General features: G+C 57.9%; 2 protein-coding genes across 8 annotated transcripts in view; both read right to left on the bottom strand.

Annotated features, from left to right (window-relative positions):
* Window positions 1-11557: 11557 nt before the first annotated feature.
* JOSD2 (Josephin domain containing 2) lies at window positions 11558-16289 on the bottom strand. Of its 6 annotated transcripts, none has more exons than XM_011946305.1 (5): window positions 16051-16289; window positions 15222-15384; window positions 13040-13165; window positions 11922-12116; window positions 11558-11816 (listed from the first exon to the last, which is right to left on the bottom strand). In XM_011946305.1, the coding sequence occupies exons 2-5, from the start codon at window positions 15365-15367 to the stop codon at window positions 11717-11719; spliced, it is 567 nt and encodes a 188-aa protein (XP_011801695.1). In that variant the 5' UTR covers window positions 15368-15384; window positions 16051-16289; the 3' UTR covers window positions 11558-11716. The 6 variants fall into 6 exon arrangements, with proteins under 6 accessions (XP_011801695.1, XP_011801696.1, XP_011801699.1 ...); XM_011946306.1 differs by having other exon boundaries at window positions 15222-15381; XM_011946309.1 differs by having other exon boundaries at window positions 15222-15381; window positions 16060-16141.
* Window positions 16290-16535: 246 nt separating this feature from the next.
* ASPDH (aspartate dehydrogenase domain containing) overlaps window positions 16536-18653 on the bottom strand; it is a 3413-nt gene continuing 1295 nt past the window's right edge. For both annotated transcript variants that reach the window (XM_011946304.1, XM_011946303.1), the window contains exons 2-5: window positions 17887-17971; window positions 17319-17539; window positions 17096-17250; window positions 16536-16709 (exon numbers count right to left, since the gene is read on the bottom strand). In XM_011946304.1, the coding sequence (XP_011801694.1) occupies window positions 16666-16709; window positions 17096-17250; window positions 17319-17539; window positions 17887-17971 (505 nt within the window). In that variant the 3' untranslated portion in view covers window positions 16536-16665. The remainder of the gene's footprint in view (window positions 16710-17095; window positions 17251-17318; window positions 17540-17886; window positions 17972-18653) is intronic.

The raw sequence follows: 18653 nt of genomic DNA, 5'->3' as shown, positions 1-18653 counted from the left end.
GGAAAGGAGGAGGAGAGAGGAGAGGGAGGAGGAAAGGAGGAGGAGCAGGAAAGAAGGAGGGAGGAGGAGGAAAGGAGGAAGAAGGAGGAGGAAGTAGAGGAATCAGGGAGGAGAAGGAGGAAGAAAGAGGAGGAGGAGAGGAAGGAGGAGGAGGAAAGGGGGAGGAGGAAAGGGGGAGGAGGGAGGAGGATGAAAGGGAGAAGGATGAAAGAGGAGGAGGAAGGAGGAGGAAAGAGGAGGGGGAAAGAGGAGGGAGGAGGAAGAAGGAGCAGTAAAGAGGGGGAGGAGAGGAGGAGGGAGGAGGAGAGGTGGAGGAAGGAGGATGAAAGAGGAGGAGGGAGAAAGAGGAAGAAGGAAGGGGAAAGAGGAGGAGGAAGAAGGTGGAGAGAGGAGGAGGAAGGAGGTGGAGAAAGGTGGGGGAAAGAGGAGGAGAGGAGGAGGAAAGAGGAGGAGAAAAGAGGAAGGAGGAAGAGGAAAAGGAGGAGGAAGGAAGTGGAGGAAGGAGGAAGAAGGAGGAAAGAGGAGGAGGGGGAGGAGGAAGGAGGAGGAGGAAAGAGGAGGGGCAGCTGCATGAAGAATCATGAAAATAAAAAAGAGGTGATCAAGAAGGTGGGAACCCTTGCTGGCATGTAGTGGGAGGGAAATTAGTGTGTGGAAGAAAGCGTGTGTCAAAGAGAAGTTGGGGCCGGACACAGTAATCACGCTTGCAATCTCAGCATTTTGGGAGGCCGAGGCAGGTGGATCATTTGAGGTCAGGAGTTCGAGACCAGCCTCACCAACATAGTAAGACCCCGTTTCTACTAAAAATACAAAAATTAGTGAGGCGTGGTGGCGGGCGCCTGTAATCCCAGCACTTTGGGAGGCTGAGGCAGGAGAATCACTTACACCCAGAGGCGGAGGTTGCAGTGAGCCGAGATCACTCTATTGTACTACAGCCTGGGCGACAAAGTGAGTCCCCATCTCAGGAAAAAAAAAAAAAGGTTGGGGGGGAAGTTGGGGGCATGCAGAGACAGGAACAGAGTGGGGGCAGGGGTGAGGGGAGAGATTCAGAGAATGGGAGAGAGGAGAGGGTGAGCAAGACAGAGGAAGGGAGTCACAGAGGAGAGGTAGAAGGAGAAACGGGGAGGGGCAAATCCTCTTTCCCACCCGAGCCTCAGTTTCCTCATCTGCTCTCTCAGGTGGTGAGGCGTCCAGGGACCATATGCCAAGTGCCTGCAGGGCAGAGAGACCTGCGGAGGGAAGAGGGAGGTGGAGGAAGGAGGCTCGGGCTTGAATCTAGTGTGGTGACTGGCGGCAGAAGCGTCCCCTTCATGGGCACAGGCTACTTCTCAGGCTCAGATTCTAGAGTGTTCCTTCCTAGAGCCCCTCCAGGCCTCCTTCAGCCTCCCCCACCCTGCCCCGACCTGGGAGGGAGTGGCCATTGTCGTCCACATATTTTTCCAAGGGAGAAATCGGACTGCAGCCCAAATCCTCCTTCCTCCTCCACTTTCCTGCAGCCCCGCACGGTGTAGCTGGCCGCCCCTTCTAGGGCTGTGGCGGCTGAGACTCCTGGGGGACACCTAAACCCTTTCCGTCTGGAAGGTTTGGAGTTTCCACCGCTGAGAAGAAGAAAATGAGAGGGAGTCGGTGGAGTGGAAGGGGCAGGGGGAAAGGAAGGTCTAAAGAGAGTCACCTGGTACACAGTTGGCGCTCAATTGGTGCCCTTTCCCTTTCCTAGGGGAGAGCACAGAGAGCAGGAAGGCAGAGAGAGGAAGGGAAAGGAGGAATGGAGGGTGAGAAGGGGAAGCTGTGCCTATAAAAAGCCTGGCACACAGTCGGTGCTCAAAAGCTGCCCATTCCCTTCAGGACCACATGAGAAAGGAGAAGAAATGCCCGCAGAGGAAAAGCAGGAGGAGAGGCAGCCTAAAGAGAGGGGCATGGGGCCGGGCGCGGTGGCTCACACCTGTAATCCCAGCACCTTGGGAAGCCTAGGTGGGCGATTGCTTGAATTCAGGAGTTCGAGACCAGCCTGGGCAACCCGGTGAAACCCCATCTCTACTAAAATACAAAAAATTAGCCGGGCGTGGTGGCAGGCGCCTGTAATCCCAGCTACTCCGGAGGCTGAGACAGGAGAATCGCCTGAACCCGGGAGGCAGAGGTTGCAGTGAGCCGAGATCGCACCAGCCTGGGCGACAGAGCGAGACTCCATCTCAAAAACAAAAACTAAAACAAACAATAAAAAACAAAGGCGGGGGGGGCAGTGCGCATGGGTGGAAAGTGTGAAGCAGACAGTAGGTTTTTGTTAAGTATTATTTCTTTTCCCCAAGAGACAGGAGAAAGTAAAGGAGGAGTGAGAAGAGGAGGAAGAGGAGAAGGAGGAAGAGGAGGAAGAGGAGAAGGAGGAAGAGGAGGAGGGAGAAGAGGAGGAAGGGAGGAGGATGAGGAGGAAACTCCAGCAGAGAGAATAGAATAGATTGTTGTGTGGGAAGGAGACAATATATGTAAAGTGACTAATACACAGTAGGTGCCTAATAAATGCCCATTCTCCTCCCCAGCAGCAAGCACAGAGAAAGCAGCCAGGAGGAAGGGAGCAAGCAGAGAGAAGGAGAGAAGGAGAAAAGGGAGAACAGAACCTGTGAGGCAAGCAGACAGTGTAGATGAAGGGGCAGCATACAGCAGGCACTCAACACATGCCTATTTCCTCTCCCAGGAAAGAGCTGGCAGGGCAGAGAGGACGGAGAGAAGCTGGAGGAGAGAAGGAGGCAGGGAGAAGAGAAGAAATGAGAACAAGTGCGCTGGTGAGGTGGCGAGCACACAGGAGGCACTCAGTAAATGCACATTGTCTTCTTTGGAGGAGCAAGAGAACAAGACAGAAGTGAAGGCACAGACAGGAACGAGAGGAAAAGGTGTTGGCCCAGGAGGCCTCCATGGGGGTGGAGGAGCAGAGGGAGGAGGGATCAGTGAGAGGAATCTGGCAGAGGAGAGGATACGCAGGGAGGGGGCATTGCAGGTAAACCATGGGGCACACAGGAGGCTCTCAGTAAACACCTGTACTCTTCCCCGGAAGAGGACCCGGAGAACAGAGCAAGGGGATAAGCTGGCAGAGCGAGAGGGACAGCGAGAAAGAGGCAAGAGGAGGTAAAGTGGGATATTAATTGGCTGGCATACAGTAGGTGCCCATAATTGCTTGTTTTTGTCCTTGAGAAAGAGCTGATGGAACAGAAGTTAGAGATAAGGGAAGAAAGAGAAGTGAAGAGTTGGGGGAGAGTAAGAAAACTGTCTGGCACACAATAGGTGCTCCATAAATGCCCATTTTCTTCCCTGGCAGAGAGCAGAAAGAAGCAGAGACTGGCGGAGTCAGTGGAGACTGAAGGGCAAGAAGAGAGTAGAGAAAGGACACAATTGCTTGCATACCAGAAGTGCTCAATAAATGTAGTCCTTGCCTTGGAAGAGGGTAGAGAGCTCAGAAACACAGGGAGAGGACAGAGAAGGACCAGGGAGGAAGAGAGTGAGGAGAGAGATATGTAAAGTGTCTGGTACACAGTAAGCACTCAAAATGTGTCCACTCCCTCTGCCAGGAGAGAGCAGAATGTCAGAAAGGAGAGGAAACTAATAGAGAGGGAAGAAAGGGGCCAGGCACCGTGGCTCATGTCTGTAATCCTAGCACTTTGAGAGGCAGAGGTGGGAGGATCGCTCAAGCACAGGAGTTCAAGACCAGCCTGGCCAACATAGAGAGACCCTGTCTCTACAAAAAATACAAAAATTAGGCCGGGTGCGGTGGCTCACTCCTGTAATCCCAGCACTTTGGGAGCTGAGGTGGGTGGACCACCTGAGGTCAGGAGTTGAAGACTAGCCTGACCAACATGGTGAAATCCTGTCTCTACTAAAAATACTTAAAAATTATCCAGGCATGGTGGCAGGCACCTGTAATCCCAGCTATTCAGAAGGCCGAGGCAGGAGAATCTCTTGAACCCAGGAGGTGGAGGTCGCAGTGGCCGAGGTCATGCCATTGCACTCTAGCCTGGGTGACAAGAGCAAAACTCCATCTCAAGTAATAATAATAATAAAAAATTAGCCAGGCATGGTGGTGCGTGGAGTTCCAGCTACTTAGGAGGCTCGGGTGGGAGGATCGCTTGAGCCCAGGAAGTCCAGGCTGCAGTGAACCACGATTGTGTACGCTCCAACCTGGGTGACAGAGTGAGACCCTGTCCCAGAAAGAAAAAAAGAAAGAAAGGAATGGGGGTGGGGGGAGGAAAGAATGTAGTAAGAGAGAAGCCATGTTCCTCAACTCCTCGGCGCATAGTAGGTGCTCAGTACATGCCTGTTTCCTTCCCAGGAGAGACCAAGCAAATCAGGAAGAGAAAGGAACTGGGGCGGAAGGGACAGGAAAGCAAGAAGGATGGAAGGTGCAGACGCGGTTAGGGGAATTGCCTGTGAAGCATCAGGTGCTTAATCATTGCCTATTTCTTCCATGGAAGGAGCCAGAGGCACAGGAGGAACAAGTAGAGGGCGCCGAGGACACGCGAGGCGGGAGGCGGGGTATCTGAGGAGAGGCGAGGAGGCATTTTGGGTGCATACAGCAGGTGCTCCATAAATACCCGTCCCCTTCCCCAGGCAGAGCAGAGAAAGTAGGCTGGGAGTAGGCAGAGACCCCAGGAAGGGAGGCCAGGGGAGGAGGAGAGTCTGAGGGTGGAGGCTGTGGGCCAGGCCCCCAGGAGGTGCACCTTCCCCAACCCAGCAGCTGTTGTGGCCGCCCCTCCTCCGTGGCCCAGCCCACAGGCCTCCCCAGCTGGCCTGCTCCTCTGGAGCCCTGACAAGGGCCCATTGTCCTAGGTCTGGCACTGCCTGTCCTGGCCTGGCCTGGAGGGGGAGGGGAGGCTGCCCAGCCCTGCCCGGCCCTTGTCCCGTGTCTGTTTGTGTGTATTGGAGTGGGGGCGCTGCCTGGTCTCTGTCTCTGAGTCTCTCTCTGTGTCTCCCTGTCTCTCACGTGCTGTGTCTCCATGACCTGCCGTCTCTCTCATCTCTGAGCTTATGGCCCCCATCTTGTCCCTGTCTTACCCTGTCTCTTTCTCTGTCTCTCTCCGTGCCTGTCTCTGGTTCTCTCTCTGCATCCATCTCTGTCTCTGGGAGGGAGGAGCCCCCACCCCCACCTCCGGAATTCCCACCCCCTAGACCCAGGATCAGGGCTGGGGGCTGAGCTGAGAGGCAGAGGAGTGAGGAAGGAAAGAAGGAGGCGCAGAAGGGAGAGAGGTGAGGACAGAAACAGCTTTATTCAGCAGGGACCTCAGAGGCCCGGAGGGAGGGCTTCATCCGGGGAGCTGGGGAGAGAGGAGGAGTCAGAGAAAGATAGGAGAGACAGACAGAGGCAGAGAGAAGTGGGGGGAGAGACAGAGACAGAAAGAAGTGGGGGAGAATCAGAGATAGAAATGGGGAAGAGACAGAAGTGAGGGAGAGACAGAGACAGAGAGAAGTGGGGAGAGGCAGAGACAGAGAGAAGTGGAGAGAGGCAGAGACAGAGAGAAGTGGGAGAGACAGAGACAGAAATGGGGGGAGAGACAGACAGAAAGAAGTGGGGGAGAGTCAGAGATAGAAATGGGGAAGAGACAGAGATAGAAGTGTGGGAGAGGCAGAGACAGAAGTGGGGGAGAGACAGAGACGAAAGAAGTGGGGGAGAGTCAGAGACAGAAATGGGAAAAAGACAGATAGAAGTGGGGGAGAGGCAGAGACAGAAGTGGGGGAGAGGCAGAGACAGAAGTGGGGGAGAGGCAGAGACAAATGGGGGAGAGTCAAAGATAGAGAAAAGTGGGGGAGAGACAGAGATAGAGAGAAATGGGGGAGAGAGAGATAGAAATGGGGAGAGACAGAGACAGAGAAGTGGGGGAGAGACAGAGACAGAAGTGGGGGACAGAGAAATAGGGGACAGTCAGAGATAGAAGTGTGGGAGAGACAGAGAGAAATGGAGGGAGAGACAGAGGTATGGGGGAGACAGAAGTGGGGGAGAGACAGAGAAGTGGGGGAGAGTCAGAGAGAGAAGTGGGGGAGAGGCAGAGACAGAGAGAAATGAGGGAGAGACAGAGATAGAAATGGGGAGAGACAGAAACAGAGAGAAGTGGGGGAGAGGCAGAGATAGAAATGGGACAGAGACAGAAGTGGGGGACAGACAGAGACAGAGAAATGGGGGACAGAGATAGAAGTGGGGGAGAGACAGAAATGGGGGGAGAGACAGAGATAGAGAGAAATGGGGGAGAAACAGAGACAGAGAAATGGGGGACAGTCAGAGATCGAAGTGGGGGAGAGGCAGAGATAGAAATGGGGTGAGAGACAGAGAAGTGGGAGAGAGGCAGAGATAGAGAGGCACAGAGATACAAAGCCAGGGAGAGACAGAGAGAGATGGGGAGAAAAAGGAGAGTAAGAAAGAGAAACAGGGGGTGCTGAGGGAGACTGAGAGAAAGTTGGGGGGAGGAGACAGAGACACAGAGAAGGGGTGGGAGGAAGAGACAGATGGAGAGAGAGAGACAGACGGAGAAGGTGGGGGAGAGAGAGATGGAGAGAACCATAGAATGAGAGACAGAGACAGTGAGAGGAGAGGAAGGGAGATGAGGTGGGAGAGAAGGAGGCACAGAGAACTGGGGAGATAAAGAGAAAGGGACACAGAGAAATTCGGATGGGGAGAGAGAGAGAAACAGGGAGAAAGGAGAGAGGGATGGAGAGAGAGAGGAGAGAGGGAGACAGAGGGAGAGAGAGAGGGAGAGATGGGAGACAGGGAGACAGAGGGAGAAGACGCGCGGAGCCTTGCGGCAGGAGGTGGAGGAAGGCGCAGACCCTCTCACCTGGCATCGGTGGCGGCTGAACCCTGGGCCTGACCGTGTGATTTAAGGGGTACCCTGGGGGTGAGACTGCCCCCCCGCCACTGCCTTATCTGGCCAGACCCGGCACTGTGAGCTAAATCGGGCAGCAGCTGTCACCACCGGGGGGTGCGGGACAGCTGTCCCCCTCCCCCTGCACCTGCCTCGTGACGGGAGCCCCTCCTTCTCCCCTTCTGCAGCCTGGGGGTGCTGAAAGGCCACTGGCATCTGTGGGGGGCGCCCCAGCCCCCTCAGCTCTGGGACGGGCCTGGCTGGGCGCCCTGGGGCAAGCGGCAGCCCTCTGAGTCCCGAGGCGCTCTCCTGGGAAGAGGGGTCCCAGTGGGTGGAGGCACAGGCGCTCTGCACTCTGAGGGGCCCGCAGTAAGTGCTTAGTTGATGCGATGACCTGGTCTGCCCTGCCCGCTCTCACCTGCCAGAATGTGGGGGTTAGGGCAGGAGGGAGTGGGAGCAGGAGGTCAGCTGGCCCCTCTCCCCCCGCACCCCACCCCAGCTCCTCCTCCCTGGGCTCCTCACTCCGGACCTTATTTGGCCATAGCCCAGGACGCACCTGGGGGCCACAGCCCCTCCTGCCACTCAGGCCCAAGAATAGCAACACTCAGGCCCCCGCCAGTCTGTCTGGGACCTGCGATGGGACAGGCAACAGGCACAGCGTGGCAGGGAGGGGCCCAGGGGCACAGAGAGAAGGGGAGGGGCACAGAGAGAAGGGCAGAGACACAGAGAGACAGAGGGGAGAGACAGCGAGTTGAGGAGAGACTGAGAGCGACTGTGGGAGAGACAGAGACAGGGTCAAAGAGACAGAGAGGGTGCAGAGAAACGCCCAGCAAGAGAGAGAGAGACAGAGGTAGACACAGAGACAGAGGGGGCTTAGCCAGGGGCCTGGGGCCAGACACCCAGACGGGGCAGAGAGCAAGACCCACACCAACAGAGGCACGGGGAGCCCGGTGGGTGGGCAGGAGGTGCAGGGGTCTGAGTTGTCCTGGAGTTGGGGTGTCTGCAACCCCCAGCAGCTTCCCCTTCGGTGCTATCTGGCTTTTCACTTTACGACCCACCCTTTGACCTTGGGAAAACTTGCAAACCAGAACCTGCCACAGCCTGGTCACAGAAGCGAGGGCTTTTGTGAGCGTGTCCTGCAGGGCATCAGTTCCACCTTGCCGGGGGGTCATGGGCAGCTCGTGGGCTGCCTGGATGAACTGCCTGCCTGGGCGCAAGGGTCTATGGCTCCTGGAGGGGACGCGCCCCAAGCCGGGGACCCCTTGCCTCCCTGTGCCTGAGTCCCCCACTTCTGCAGGTGCCTAATGGGGGTCCCAGGTTCAGCCAGGCCCCTGGGCACTTTCCACTCATTCCTGCCTCCTCACCTCCCAGGGCCCACCAGGCTCAGACCCACCTTTCTGTCCCCCTCAGGGGCCTGGCTCCAGCCCTCCCCTCCCAGCCTCCTTCCTGGCCTCCTGGCCTCTGGTCCCCCCTCCATTCTGAGCCTGCAGCTCCAGAGGGTCTCTGCATCCAGAGCTGACCTGCCCTTCCCTTCTCGCAGCTCCCAGGTTGCCCTTGGAGGTCCCGCCTGGTTGGGTTCCTGGCCGGGACCCACCCTCCTCTTTCATCACCTCCTCAAATAACTCTGGGGATAAACAGCTGTAACGTTCTAGGTCTCATCCAGGATGACTTCCAATTCTAGAGTGCCCTCCCCTGCCCCGCCGGCCTCTGCAGAGCCCTCCTCAGCCTTCCGTGGCCAGCCTTGTCTCTGGGCCATTTTATGCGACTCGCTTGTCCCGGGGTCCCTTCTCTGTCCTCTGGTCCCTGCAGTGCCCCGTGGGAACCCTGTAAAAGCCCCCACTGCTGGGACAGGAACTTTTGGTGTTCCCTTGGGCCTCCCCACAGGGTGGGAGCTGGGAGGGTGTCCCTCCTCTGCTGTGGGGACCCTCGTGATGACACGGGGCCCATCGGGGGATCCAGGACACTCTCCCTGTCTCAAGGTCATGGCAGCCTTAATCCCACTCACAACCTCACTCCCTGTTGGCCGAGTAACACAACATATTCACAGGCTCCAGGGATTAGGACAGGGCATCTTTTAACTTAATTTAATTTTTTGTTGTTTGAGATGGAGTTTCACTCTTGTTGCTGAGGCTGGAGTGCAGTGGCGCGATCTCAGTTCACTGCAACCTCTGCCTCCTGGGTTCAAGCGATTCTCCTGTCTCAGCCTCCCAAATAGCTGAGATTACAGGTACCTGCCACCACACCCAGCTAATTTTTGTTTTTTGTTTTTTTGTTTGTTTTTTGAGACGGAGTCTCACTCTGTCACCAGGCTGGAGTGCAGTGGCGTGATCTTGGTTCGCTGTAACCTCCGCCTCCCGGGTTCAAGCAATTCTCCTGCTTCAGCCTCCTGAGTAGCTGGGATGACAGGCGTGTGCCACCACGGCCAGCTAATTTTTGTAATTTTAGTAGAGACACGGTTTTCACCATGTTGGCCAGGATGGTCTCAATTTATTTACCTCGTGATCCACCCACCTTGGCCTCCCAAAGTGCTGGGATTATAGGCATGAGCCACTGCATCCGGCCTAATTTTTTTTTTTTTTGAGACAGAGCCTTACTGTGTCGCCCAGGCTGGAGTGCAGTGGCATGATCTCGGCTCACTGCAAGCTCCACCTTCCGGATTCACGCCATTCTGCCTCAGCCAGTAGCTGGGACTACAGGCGCCCGCCACCATGCTTGGCTAATTTTTTAATATTTTTAGTAGACACAGGGTTTCACCGTGTTAGCCAGGATGGTCTCAATCTTCTGATCTTGCGGTCTGACTTCCTTGGCCTCCCAAAGTACTGGGATTACAGGTGTAAGCCACCGTGCCTGGTCTATTATATTTATTTTTATTTATTTTTTTGAGACAGGGTCTCACTCTATCACCCAGGGTGGAGTGCAGTGATTCTATCATGGCTCACTACAGCCTCGACCTCCTGGGCTCAAGGGATCCACCTGCCTCAGCCCCCAAGTAGCGGGGATCACAGGTGTGCACCACCAAGCTTAGCTTATTTTAATTTTTTTGTAGAGACAGGGTCTCGCTATGTTGCCCAGGCTGGTTTCAAACTCCAGAGCTCAAGTGATCCTCCTGTTTTTACCTCCCAAAGTGCTAGGGTTACAGATGCGAGCCATCATGCCTGGGCTATTATATTTTTGAGACAAGGTCTCTCTCACTCACGATCATGGCTAATTGCAGCCTTAACTTCCTGGGCTCAAGCAATCCTCTTGCCTCAGCTTCCCAAGTAGCTGCGATTACAGGCGCAGGCCACCACGTCCCGCTTATTTATTTATTTATGAGACAGAGTCTTCCTCTGTTGCCAAGGCTGGAGTGCAGTGGTGCGATCTCGGCTCACCAAAACCTCCACCTCCTGGGTTCAAGTGATTCTCCTGCCTCAGCCTCCCGAGTAGCTGGGATTACAGGCACCCGCCAGCACACCCAGCTAATTTTTGTATTTTTAGTAGAGATGGGGTTTCACTATGTTGGCAAGGCTGGCCTTGAACCTTTTTTTTTTTTTTTTTGAGATGGAGTCTTGCTCTGTCACCCAGGCTGGAGTGCAGTGGTGCTATCTTGGCTCACTGCAAGCTCCGCCTCCCAGGTTCATACCATTCTCCTGCCTCACCCTCCCAAGTAGCTGGGACCACAGGCGCCCGCCACCATGCCCGGCTAATTTTTTGTATTTTTAGTAGATACGGGGTTTCACTGTGTTAGCCAGGATGGTCTCAATGTCCTGACCTCGTGATCTGCCTGCCTCAGCCTCCCAAAGTGTTGGGATTACAGGCATGAGCCACTGCGCCTGGCCAGTCTTGAACTCTTGACCTCAGGTGATCCACCCACCTCGGCCTCCCAGAGTGTTGAGATTACAGACGTGAGCCACTGGCCTCACATCCCACTTATTTTTAATTTTTTTTTTTTGTAGAGACAGGGTCTTGCTATGTTGCCCAGGCTGGTCTCACACTGTGGACCTCAGCCTCCCAAAGCACTGTGATTACAGGCATGAGGCACCACATCTGGCCAGGGTGTGGACATCTTTGAGGCCACTGTTCTGCCCACCTACCAATCAACGGAATAGAATGGAGAGTCAAGAAGTAAACTCAGGCATGGTGGCTCACACCTATAATCCTAGCACTTTGGGAAGCCGAGGCAGGCAGATTGCTTGAGGTCAGGGGTTCAAGACCAGCCTGGGCAACAGAGCGAGATCCCATCTCTACAAAACAATTTAAAGAAAGTAGTCAGGTATAGCGGCATGCACCTGTGGTCCCAGCTACTTGGGAGGCTGAGGTGGGAGGATCACCTGAGCCCAGGAGTTTAAGGCTACAGTGAGCCGTGATTGACCCACTGCAGTCCAGCCTGGGTGACGGAGTGAGACCCTGTCTCAATCAATCGAATAAAGAAGTAAACACCTGCTTTCTCCTTAGCAGGTACCCCTGTGGAACCCAGATCAAACTCATCCGTTCGCCACTGGTCTCTCTCCAGCGCCGGAGGAGCGTGAGCCCCAGGGGCACGGACTTGTATTGTTTTCTGCTGTGTCACTGATGAGGAAGCTGAGGCCCAGCGGTGAGCAACTGGCATGAGGCGGCAGAGAACCAGGAGGGCTCCTGGGCTCTCAGCCCCACCCACCAGGGTGTCTGGCCTGTCAGAGAAGTGGGAGTGACTGAGTGGAAGGGGCCCCAGAAGGGCGGGGCAGTCAGACACAGGCCAGGCGGGCAGAAAATCAGCAGATTTACTGAGGCAGCAGCGGCAGTGGGGAGCAGGGGTGTGGGGAGGGGGCCGGGCCTCCCCAGGCCTTTCCCAGGCACGCAGTGTGCGCAGTCAGGGGGGGACGCGCAGGGACTGTGCTGTGGGCGCCGACGGTCAGCTGAGATCAGTCTGTCCGAAGCCAGCAGCCCTTCTCCTCCACCTCCTTGGTCACCACCAGCAGCACCTCGCACAGGCCCTGGGCCAGCGCAGTCGCCAGGAAGGCCCTGGGTGGGAGAAATGGGGAGACTGAGGCTCAGCCAGCCTGGGCATTCCCTCTGGGGAGTGGGGTTTCAGGCCCCTGGTCTTGGAATCCCCTCTGCGGGGCTCACCTGACTCCATCCTCGTCCCCCAGGGCCTCGGGCGCCCGCAGCTTGGAGTCCAGGTTGTAGTAGATGCCGTCCACCTGGCGCAGGGCCACCCAGTGCCGCCGGCGCAGCGGCAGTGACAGCAGCCCCAGAGACACGGGCGAGGGCAGGTTCAGGATTAGTCCCAGTACCTGGGGCAGGGCCAGCTGGGACAGGGGCCTGTGTGGGCAGAGAGGGGACACCGCCATCAGGGCCTGCTCCGCCCCCCGGTGAGATGTGGCTGACCATGTGGGGCCCAGGCTGGCGGTGGTGGGGGCCTCCTGAGCCCACCCAGAGGTGCTCCTTCATCAGCCACCCTGGTTCCCGACACTCATCCGTTCACCCGCCCACTCAAACCTCCCACCCATGCAGCCGCCCAACCAGACTTCCCACCCATCCACCCAGCATTCACCCAACTCACATCGGGCCTTCACCAACCACCATCACCCTGTCTGTCCAGCCACCCACCCACCAACTTACTCACTCCTCACACAGCCACCCAGGATCCAGGCATGATCCGCCCACCCCACTGGACCTCCCAGCCACCAGCCAACTTCCCAACGACGATTCACACACTCACCTCCATCCGTGCATTCACCTCCCCGTCACCATCACCATCCAGCTAGCCATCTACTGTCCACCACCTGCCACCCAGCCACCACCCAGCCAGCCATTCACCCAACAGTGGACTCGCCATGCCCCTAGTCCTCACCCACTCTTGACCTACCTGCCATTGGTCTACCCCTCATCCACCAGCCACACACCTGGCCACTGGCCAGCCAGCCATCAAAACCTCCCATTCATCCACCCAACTCCCCAGCCTCCTGTCTGTTGTCCACTGACCATGAACACCCAATCCCCTCACTCCCCCTCACCCAACACATCCAACCACCTACTCAGCATTCACCCGGTAACCATCATCCACCCAGCATCTCAGCCTGGCGACCACCTGATCTCCCCCACTAACCCATCAGCGCCAGCCTGCCCGCATTCATGCCAGCACCCCCGGCCACATTCCCCTCCCTGACCCCCCAACAGGCTCACACACTACAGGGTGCCCTCTGTGCCCGGCCCAGGATGTGCTGTGCTGCTCTGGGGCCTACCTCCTCCTGTCCCACCACACGGCGGCCAGGCCCAGCCCCTGCAGAGCGGCCATGATCACGTTGACGTCATAGTTGCCGGTGCCCAGGAGGCTGCGATGAGGGTTCAGCCGGGAGTCTGGGGCCAGCCTGGTAGTGGGGTGGCCAGAGTTGAGCTGGGGACCCCTGGAAAGGCTGCCCCACAAAATGGGGGTCCCAGGGGCCACAAGTTGCCTCAGCCTTTGACTCTCCCTGCTTCAGACCCCACAACTCATACACCCCCAAGTCCTGTCTCTCCTGCCCCAACTCTGCCCTGTCCCCAAGGCCCCAGGTGGGCTCTGTCTTCTCCCCCAGCCTCCCTCCAGTCCATTCCCAAGCGGCCCTGGTCCTCCCCTCCTCACAGCTCTCCCATAGCTCCCCAGCGCCCTGGACAAAGTCCCTGTCCCTCTCCCAGTCCCTTCCTCTGTCCTTCAAGACCTGCCTCAGATGTCAGATCCTCTGAGAGGAGGCTCGTGACCTTCAGGCTGGGTCGGGGCCCTGTCTGGGCTCCCCCAGTGAACTGAGCTACCTCAACGATGACAGCTGCCCGCATCACCCTCATTTAACACTGCTTGCTTCTCCCATGGGGTTGCCCTCACCTCTCCCCTGCTCACAGCCCACTCTGCTGCCTCATTTCCCCCAGGACAGAGTCCCACAAGGCCCTGCGTGGTCTGGCCCTGGTGGCCTCACCTCAGAGCCTCAGCACCCTCCTTCCTGGCCCCCTGGCCCCAGCCACATCCCCGGTGCCCACCGCACCCCGCCCCACCCCCGCCAACCTTTCCTCCAGCTCTTCCCCTGCCCAGGAAGGCTCTTCCGCCTGTCACCGCTTGTCTCTGGGCCCTGCCTCTGAACAGCTGCACCTCTGTTCCCTATCTGGGCCCTGGGCAGGCAGGGCATGGGAGGAAAAGGCTTGTGTGTTTGTGTATGTGTGTTTCCCTCGCCACCCTCAGGCTGGCACTTGAATCTCAGTCATCTCAGGGTCTCCAGCATGGCTTTGGTATGAAAGAGCTGGTGGGTCCTTGTTCTGAATGACAGAGGAGATGAATAAATACCATAATGATCAGTCTGAGGGGCTGGGACTCTTAGGATGTCCGGGAGCCAGAGGCGGCTTTGAGCAAGACAGGAGAGGCAGGCCCATCTCCAGGTGTAGAAAGACTGGCTAGGATCAGTGGAGACTGAAGGCAGAGACAGACTGGAGGCCACGGGCAGGTTGGGCAGGAGAGGGTCAGGCCTGAGCTGGGGCCAGGGACGTGGGGACAGAGAGGAGGGAGTAAGAGATGATAAAGGATGGATTTTTTTTTTTTTTTTTTTTGAGACAGAGTCTTGCTCTGTTGCCTGGCTCACTGAAACCTCTGTCTCCCAGGTTCAAGCAATTCTCCCACCTCAGCCTCCAGAGTAGCTGGGACTACAGACGTGTGCCACCACACCCAGCTAATTATTTTTTATTTTTTAGTAGAGACAGGGTTTTGCCCTGTTGGCCAGGCTAGTCTGGAACTCCTGACTTCAAGTGATTCACCTGCCTCGGCCTCTCAAAGTGTTGGGATTACAGACGTGAGCCACTGCGCCCGACCAAGGAGCGAGGTTGGACATCGTGAATAGTGAAGAGGAACATTCCATGCTGGCAGAGAAGGAAGCCACACCAGGCAGAAAGTACCTGGAAGCCCAGAGGCTGCACAGGAGGGCTCACGGGAGTGGAGAGTCTGGTTTGAGGGGTGCTGTGAGGGCTGAAGCTGCAGAGGCAGGCTCAGCCTCTGCTATCAGGAGGGCCCTAAGTAGGGCGGGGCTGTGTTTAGGATGGACTGGAGAGCTGTGACAGGGCCCAGATAAGAGATGCCTGAAGCTGGGTAAGCCTGTAATCCCAGCTACTGGGGAGGCTGAGGTGTGAGGATCACAAGCTCAGGAGTTCAAGACCAGCCCGAGCAGCACAGCCAGACATTGTCTCTAAAGAAAGAAAGGACCATTGGATTGGGGTCTGGCTGGGGCTGAGGCCACAGGGACAGACAGGCACAGGAGGCAACATCTGCCCAGAGTCCCAGCGTCTGGCTTAGGCAAGTGAGCTGGGGAGAGAAGAAAGCCCCCAGGCTCAGCGCCTGCTTGGTGGGGAGACCCAGGTGGGTCGCTCTGCTGGAGCCCTGCTGCTCCAGGGGCCGGGGTGGGTGACGGTCACCTCTTGCAGATCTCATCGGCAGCCTCCTGGCTAAAGAGCTGCTGCTGCAGAACGTTGTTGAGGGCGTGGACGGCACATAGCTCCAGGCGCTGCCGTTCGTGGTACACAGAGGGTGGGCTCGGCTGTGCTCCCGGGGCCTGGGACATGCCGTCCTCGGCTCCTGCTGGGGGTTGGGAGGGGAAGAAGGTCCTCAGGGGCCCGGGATCTAGAGGTCCAACCTCCCAGCAGGCCTTTGGGGCATCGCCATTGATTGAGCTGGGGCTCGGGGCAGCGCGGGAGGACACTGGGCCCCTGACCCCGCTCCCTGGGTTTCCTGACAGTAGACGTCCCTCCATCCCCTATTCCTATTCCTACGAAAAAGGCTGTCTCCTCTGCTCCCCTAGCAACAGAGAACCACCCCCATCAGGTCTCTAAGTAAAAGGGTCCCTATCATGGTCACCTAGCAACAGAGGAACCCGCCTCCCCTGTCCCTAGGTAACCGGGTACTCTGTGGTTACCTAGCAACAGAGCCCCTTCCCCACCGCACTAGGTAACAAAGTCTGTCCTCCGAGCACCTAGCAATAGAGAGTCCTCCTCCCCTGTCTCTAGGTGATCGGGTCCCCTCCGGTCTCCTAGCAACAGAAGACTCCCCTTCCCCGGTCATGAAGCAGCGAGGCTCTCTGCTCTTGTCACCTGGCAACAGGGCCCCCACCCCAGTCACTAAGCAACAGGAGTTCCTTTTCCTATACCCGGCAACCAGGCCCCTTCCCCGGACATCAAGAAATGGAGCCCTTTCACCGACCCGAACCCTAACCACGGCGCTCGCCCTTTGCCTGGCAACGCCCCTCACCCCGCCTGCCTCTCCTCTCCACCGAGCCAAGGGCTTCCGCATCCCCTTCCTGGGTTGCGGCTCTGTGCTCCGAGTGCGGGGCGGGCAGCACCGCGCTGACTGGGCAGGCGGGATGGACTACAGCTCCCGGTGATCCCTGCGCGCTGGACTACGACTCCCGTGGGGTCCCGCGGGACTCCTGCTCCCCACCGAACGCCCAGGCCGCCCGGCCTTGAAGTCCGCCGTCGGGTCTAGAAAATGCCGCACTACAACTTCCGTCGGGCCCCGCGGCAAATTCCGGAAGTGCGCCTCAGAGGCCCTTCCTTCGCGTACGGCCGCGCCCACTACCGCTCAGAGCTTCTAGGAAATGTGGTGGGTACGCTCTCGCGATAGCTTCCTGGCGTCGCGCTCTCGTGGGAGCTCGCCCCCTGCGATGGCGTCATGCGCGGTGCGCAGACGCAGCGTGACGTCACACAAGGGAAACAGGGACCAGGGACGGCAGGCGGTGCAGGGGCAGACACCGGTGATCTTTACTGAGTCAGAAGGGAGATCCTGGGGAAGTGGGGCAAGGCAGGGTTGGGATAGTGGTAGTGAGAGGCCAGTAAGATGATCTCGTCTCGGGAGGGAGGAGGCTTCTCAGCAGAGATGGATCCCCGGCCTGGAGGGGAGCTGGCAGCAGGCTGCGGGGAGAGAGGGGAATGAGCGAGTGAGACGGGAGAGATGAGGAGACAGACACCTGGGGGAGGCAATGGTGGGAGGAGGGGACAGGCCGGGGGGCGGTGGAGGAAGACCCGGAGAGAGCGGGACAGAGCCTTGGGGGTGGACACAGACAGAGAGAGAGTCCTGATCAGAGGCGAGCACAGAGACTCAGAGAGGGGACGCGGACAGAGATGGAGACATCTACGGTGCCAGGATTCAAAGTCGTGGAGAGAGGTTAAGGAAATAAAGGTCAGAAATAAAGGTCAACAAATACAGAACCAGAGCTGCAGAACTAGCGAGAGCCCAGGATCCCCAAGCTCTGCAGAACGCAGGAGCCCAGGGCCAGGGGAGAGGGGCCTAGCCGCACCTAGGAGGCTCCGCCAGAAGGCCGTGACGGTGGCGGAGCCGGTTACCGCGCCTGGCTCGGCAGGGTTCTCTCTGTGGGTGTGCACAGCAAAGCTTCGGCCCCTGGGGCCCGGGTGTCCGCTCAGCTCTACATCCACCACGTGCATGTCCGTGAGGCTGGGACAAGTGGGGCGGTCAGTCTGGTTAGCCTGGACTCAGCCCAACACCCTGCTCACTCTGCTCACCTGAGATCAGCCACAAGCACGCCAGTCACCCCATCGAAGCCCAGGCTGGGGGCAGCCAGGGCAGCCGCCGCCATGGTGTTGGAATTTCGGGGGGCAAAGGGGCAGAGCCCGCGGACAGGGCCTTCGTAGAGCACAGTGCGAGGCCCGGTGCTGTGGGCTGCAGCCAGGGGTCCCTCCAGCCGGAAGCCATCGGGGTGTGTGGCCATGGTAACACGAAGGCTCTGGAAGCAAGAGCCCGGGTTAGGGGGAGTGGGGTCTTTGCAGGCCTCCCCTGGTTCCGGGGGAGCCCAGCAGGCCCTCACCCGGAGGCCCCCAGCTGCATCCAATCTCGTGATGTCCTCAGTGCCCCACAGGGCCCCTCGGGCCACAAACACGGCATGGTTCCAGTGTTGTGAGGTCTCCAAGAGCTGCCTTTCTGTGGTCTGGTCACTTAGAGCTGAGGGGGACCCCACCTGGAGTGGATGAAGGAGGAGAGGGTTGAGGTCAGGGAAGGATATCCACTTTAGGGTAGGGTGAGACCAAGACACAAGGGGTAGGGCTCCACGTGAATGGTTGGGGTGGGGCTTACCAGGAGATTGGCATGGCGCAGGATTTGTGCCCCAGATTCATGGATTATTTTGGGATGGGCCACTTCCACAACCAGATCAGGGTGCCTGGGAGAGGGGAAAGAAGGCAGAGGGCCTTGGAGAGGTATTAGGCCTCTTCTTCCCAAAGTTCACTCTGAGTCTACTGAGGGCTGCCCCTCTTTTCCCTGGCCTGGGAGGAGAAATGAGATGAATGGGCTTGTCCCGTTTCACATTTGCTTGAACCAAGGCCCAGAGAGGGTCAGGGAATCCCTGAGATTGCACAGTGGCTAAGAGGGCCAGGACAGGAGCTTCAGGGAGCTCCACTCTCCCATGGCGAGGTCACTGACCTTTCCCCAAGGGCAGCAAGCTTCTGGAGCTGCAGGGAAGGGGGCACGCTCCCTGCCATTCGTCCTGGGTCACGATTCCAGACAAAAACAAGTTCTAGGCCAAGTTCTGGTCCCTGAGCCAACAGGCGGGAGACGAGGGACTGTCCTGAGGAGAGGGAAAGGAGAGGGCTAGAGATCCAGAGAGAGGGGGACAGAGACCCAGAGAGAGAGGAGGAGGGGACAGAGACCCCAGAGAGAGAGGTGGAGGGACAGAGACCCAGAGAGAGTGGGGAACAGAGGCCCAGAGAGAGGAGGTGAGGACAGAGACTCGGGGAGACAAATGGGGCCGGGGGCAGAGATTCAGAGGGACAGGAGGACACAGGCCCAGAGAGAGAGGAGGTGGGGACAGACTCAGATGGGGGGGGAGGGGCAGAGACCCAGTG

This window comes from Colobus angolensis, unplaced genomic scaffold (assembly GCF_000951035.1).
Source record: "Colobus angolensis palliatus isolate OR3802 unplaced genomic scaffold, Cang.pa_1.0 Scaffold25, whole genome shotgun sequence".
Lineage (NCBI taxonomy): Eukaryota > Metazoa > Chordata > Mammalia > Primates > Cercopithecidae > Colobus > Colobus angolensis.
This window is presented reverse-complemented; position numbering and strand designations above follow the sequence as displayed.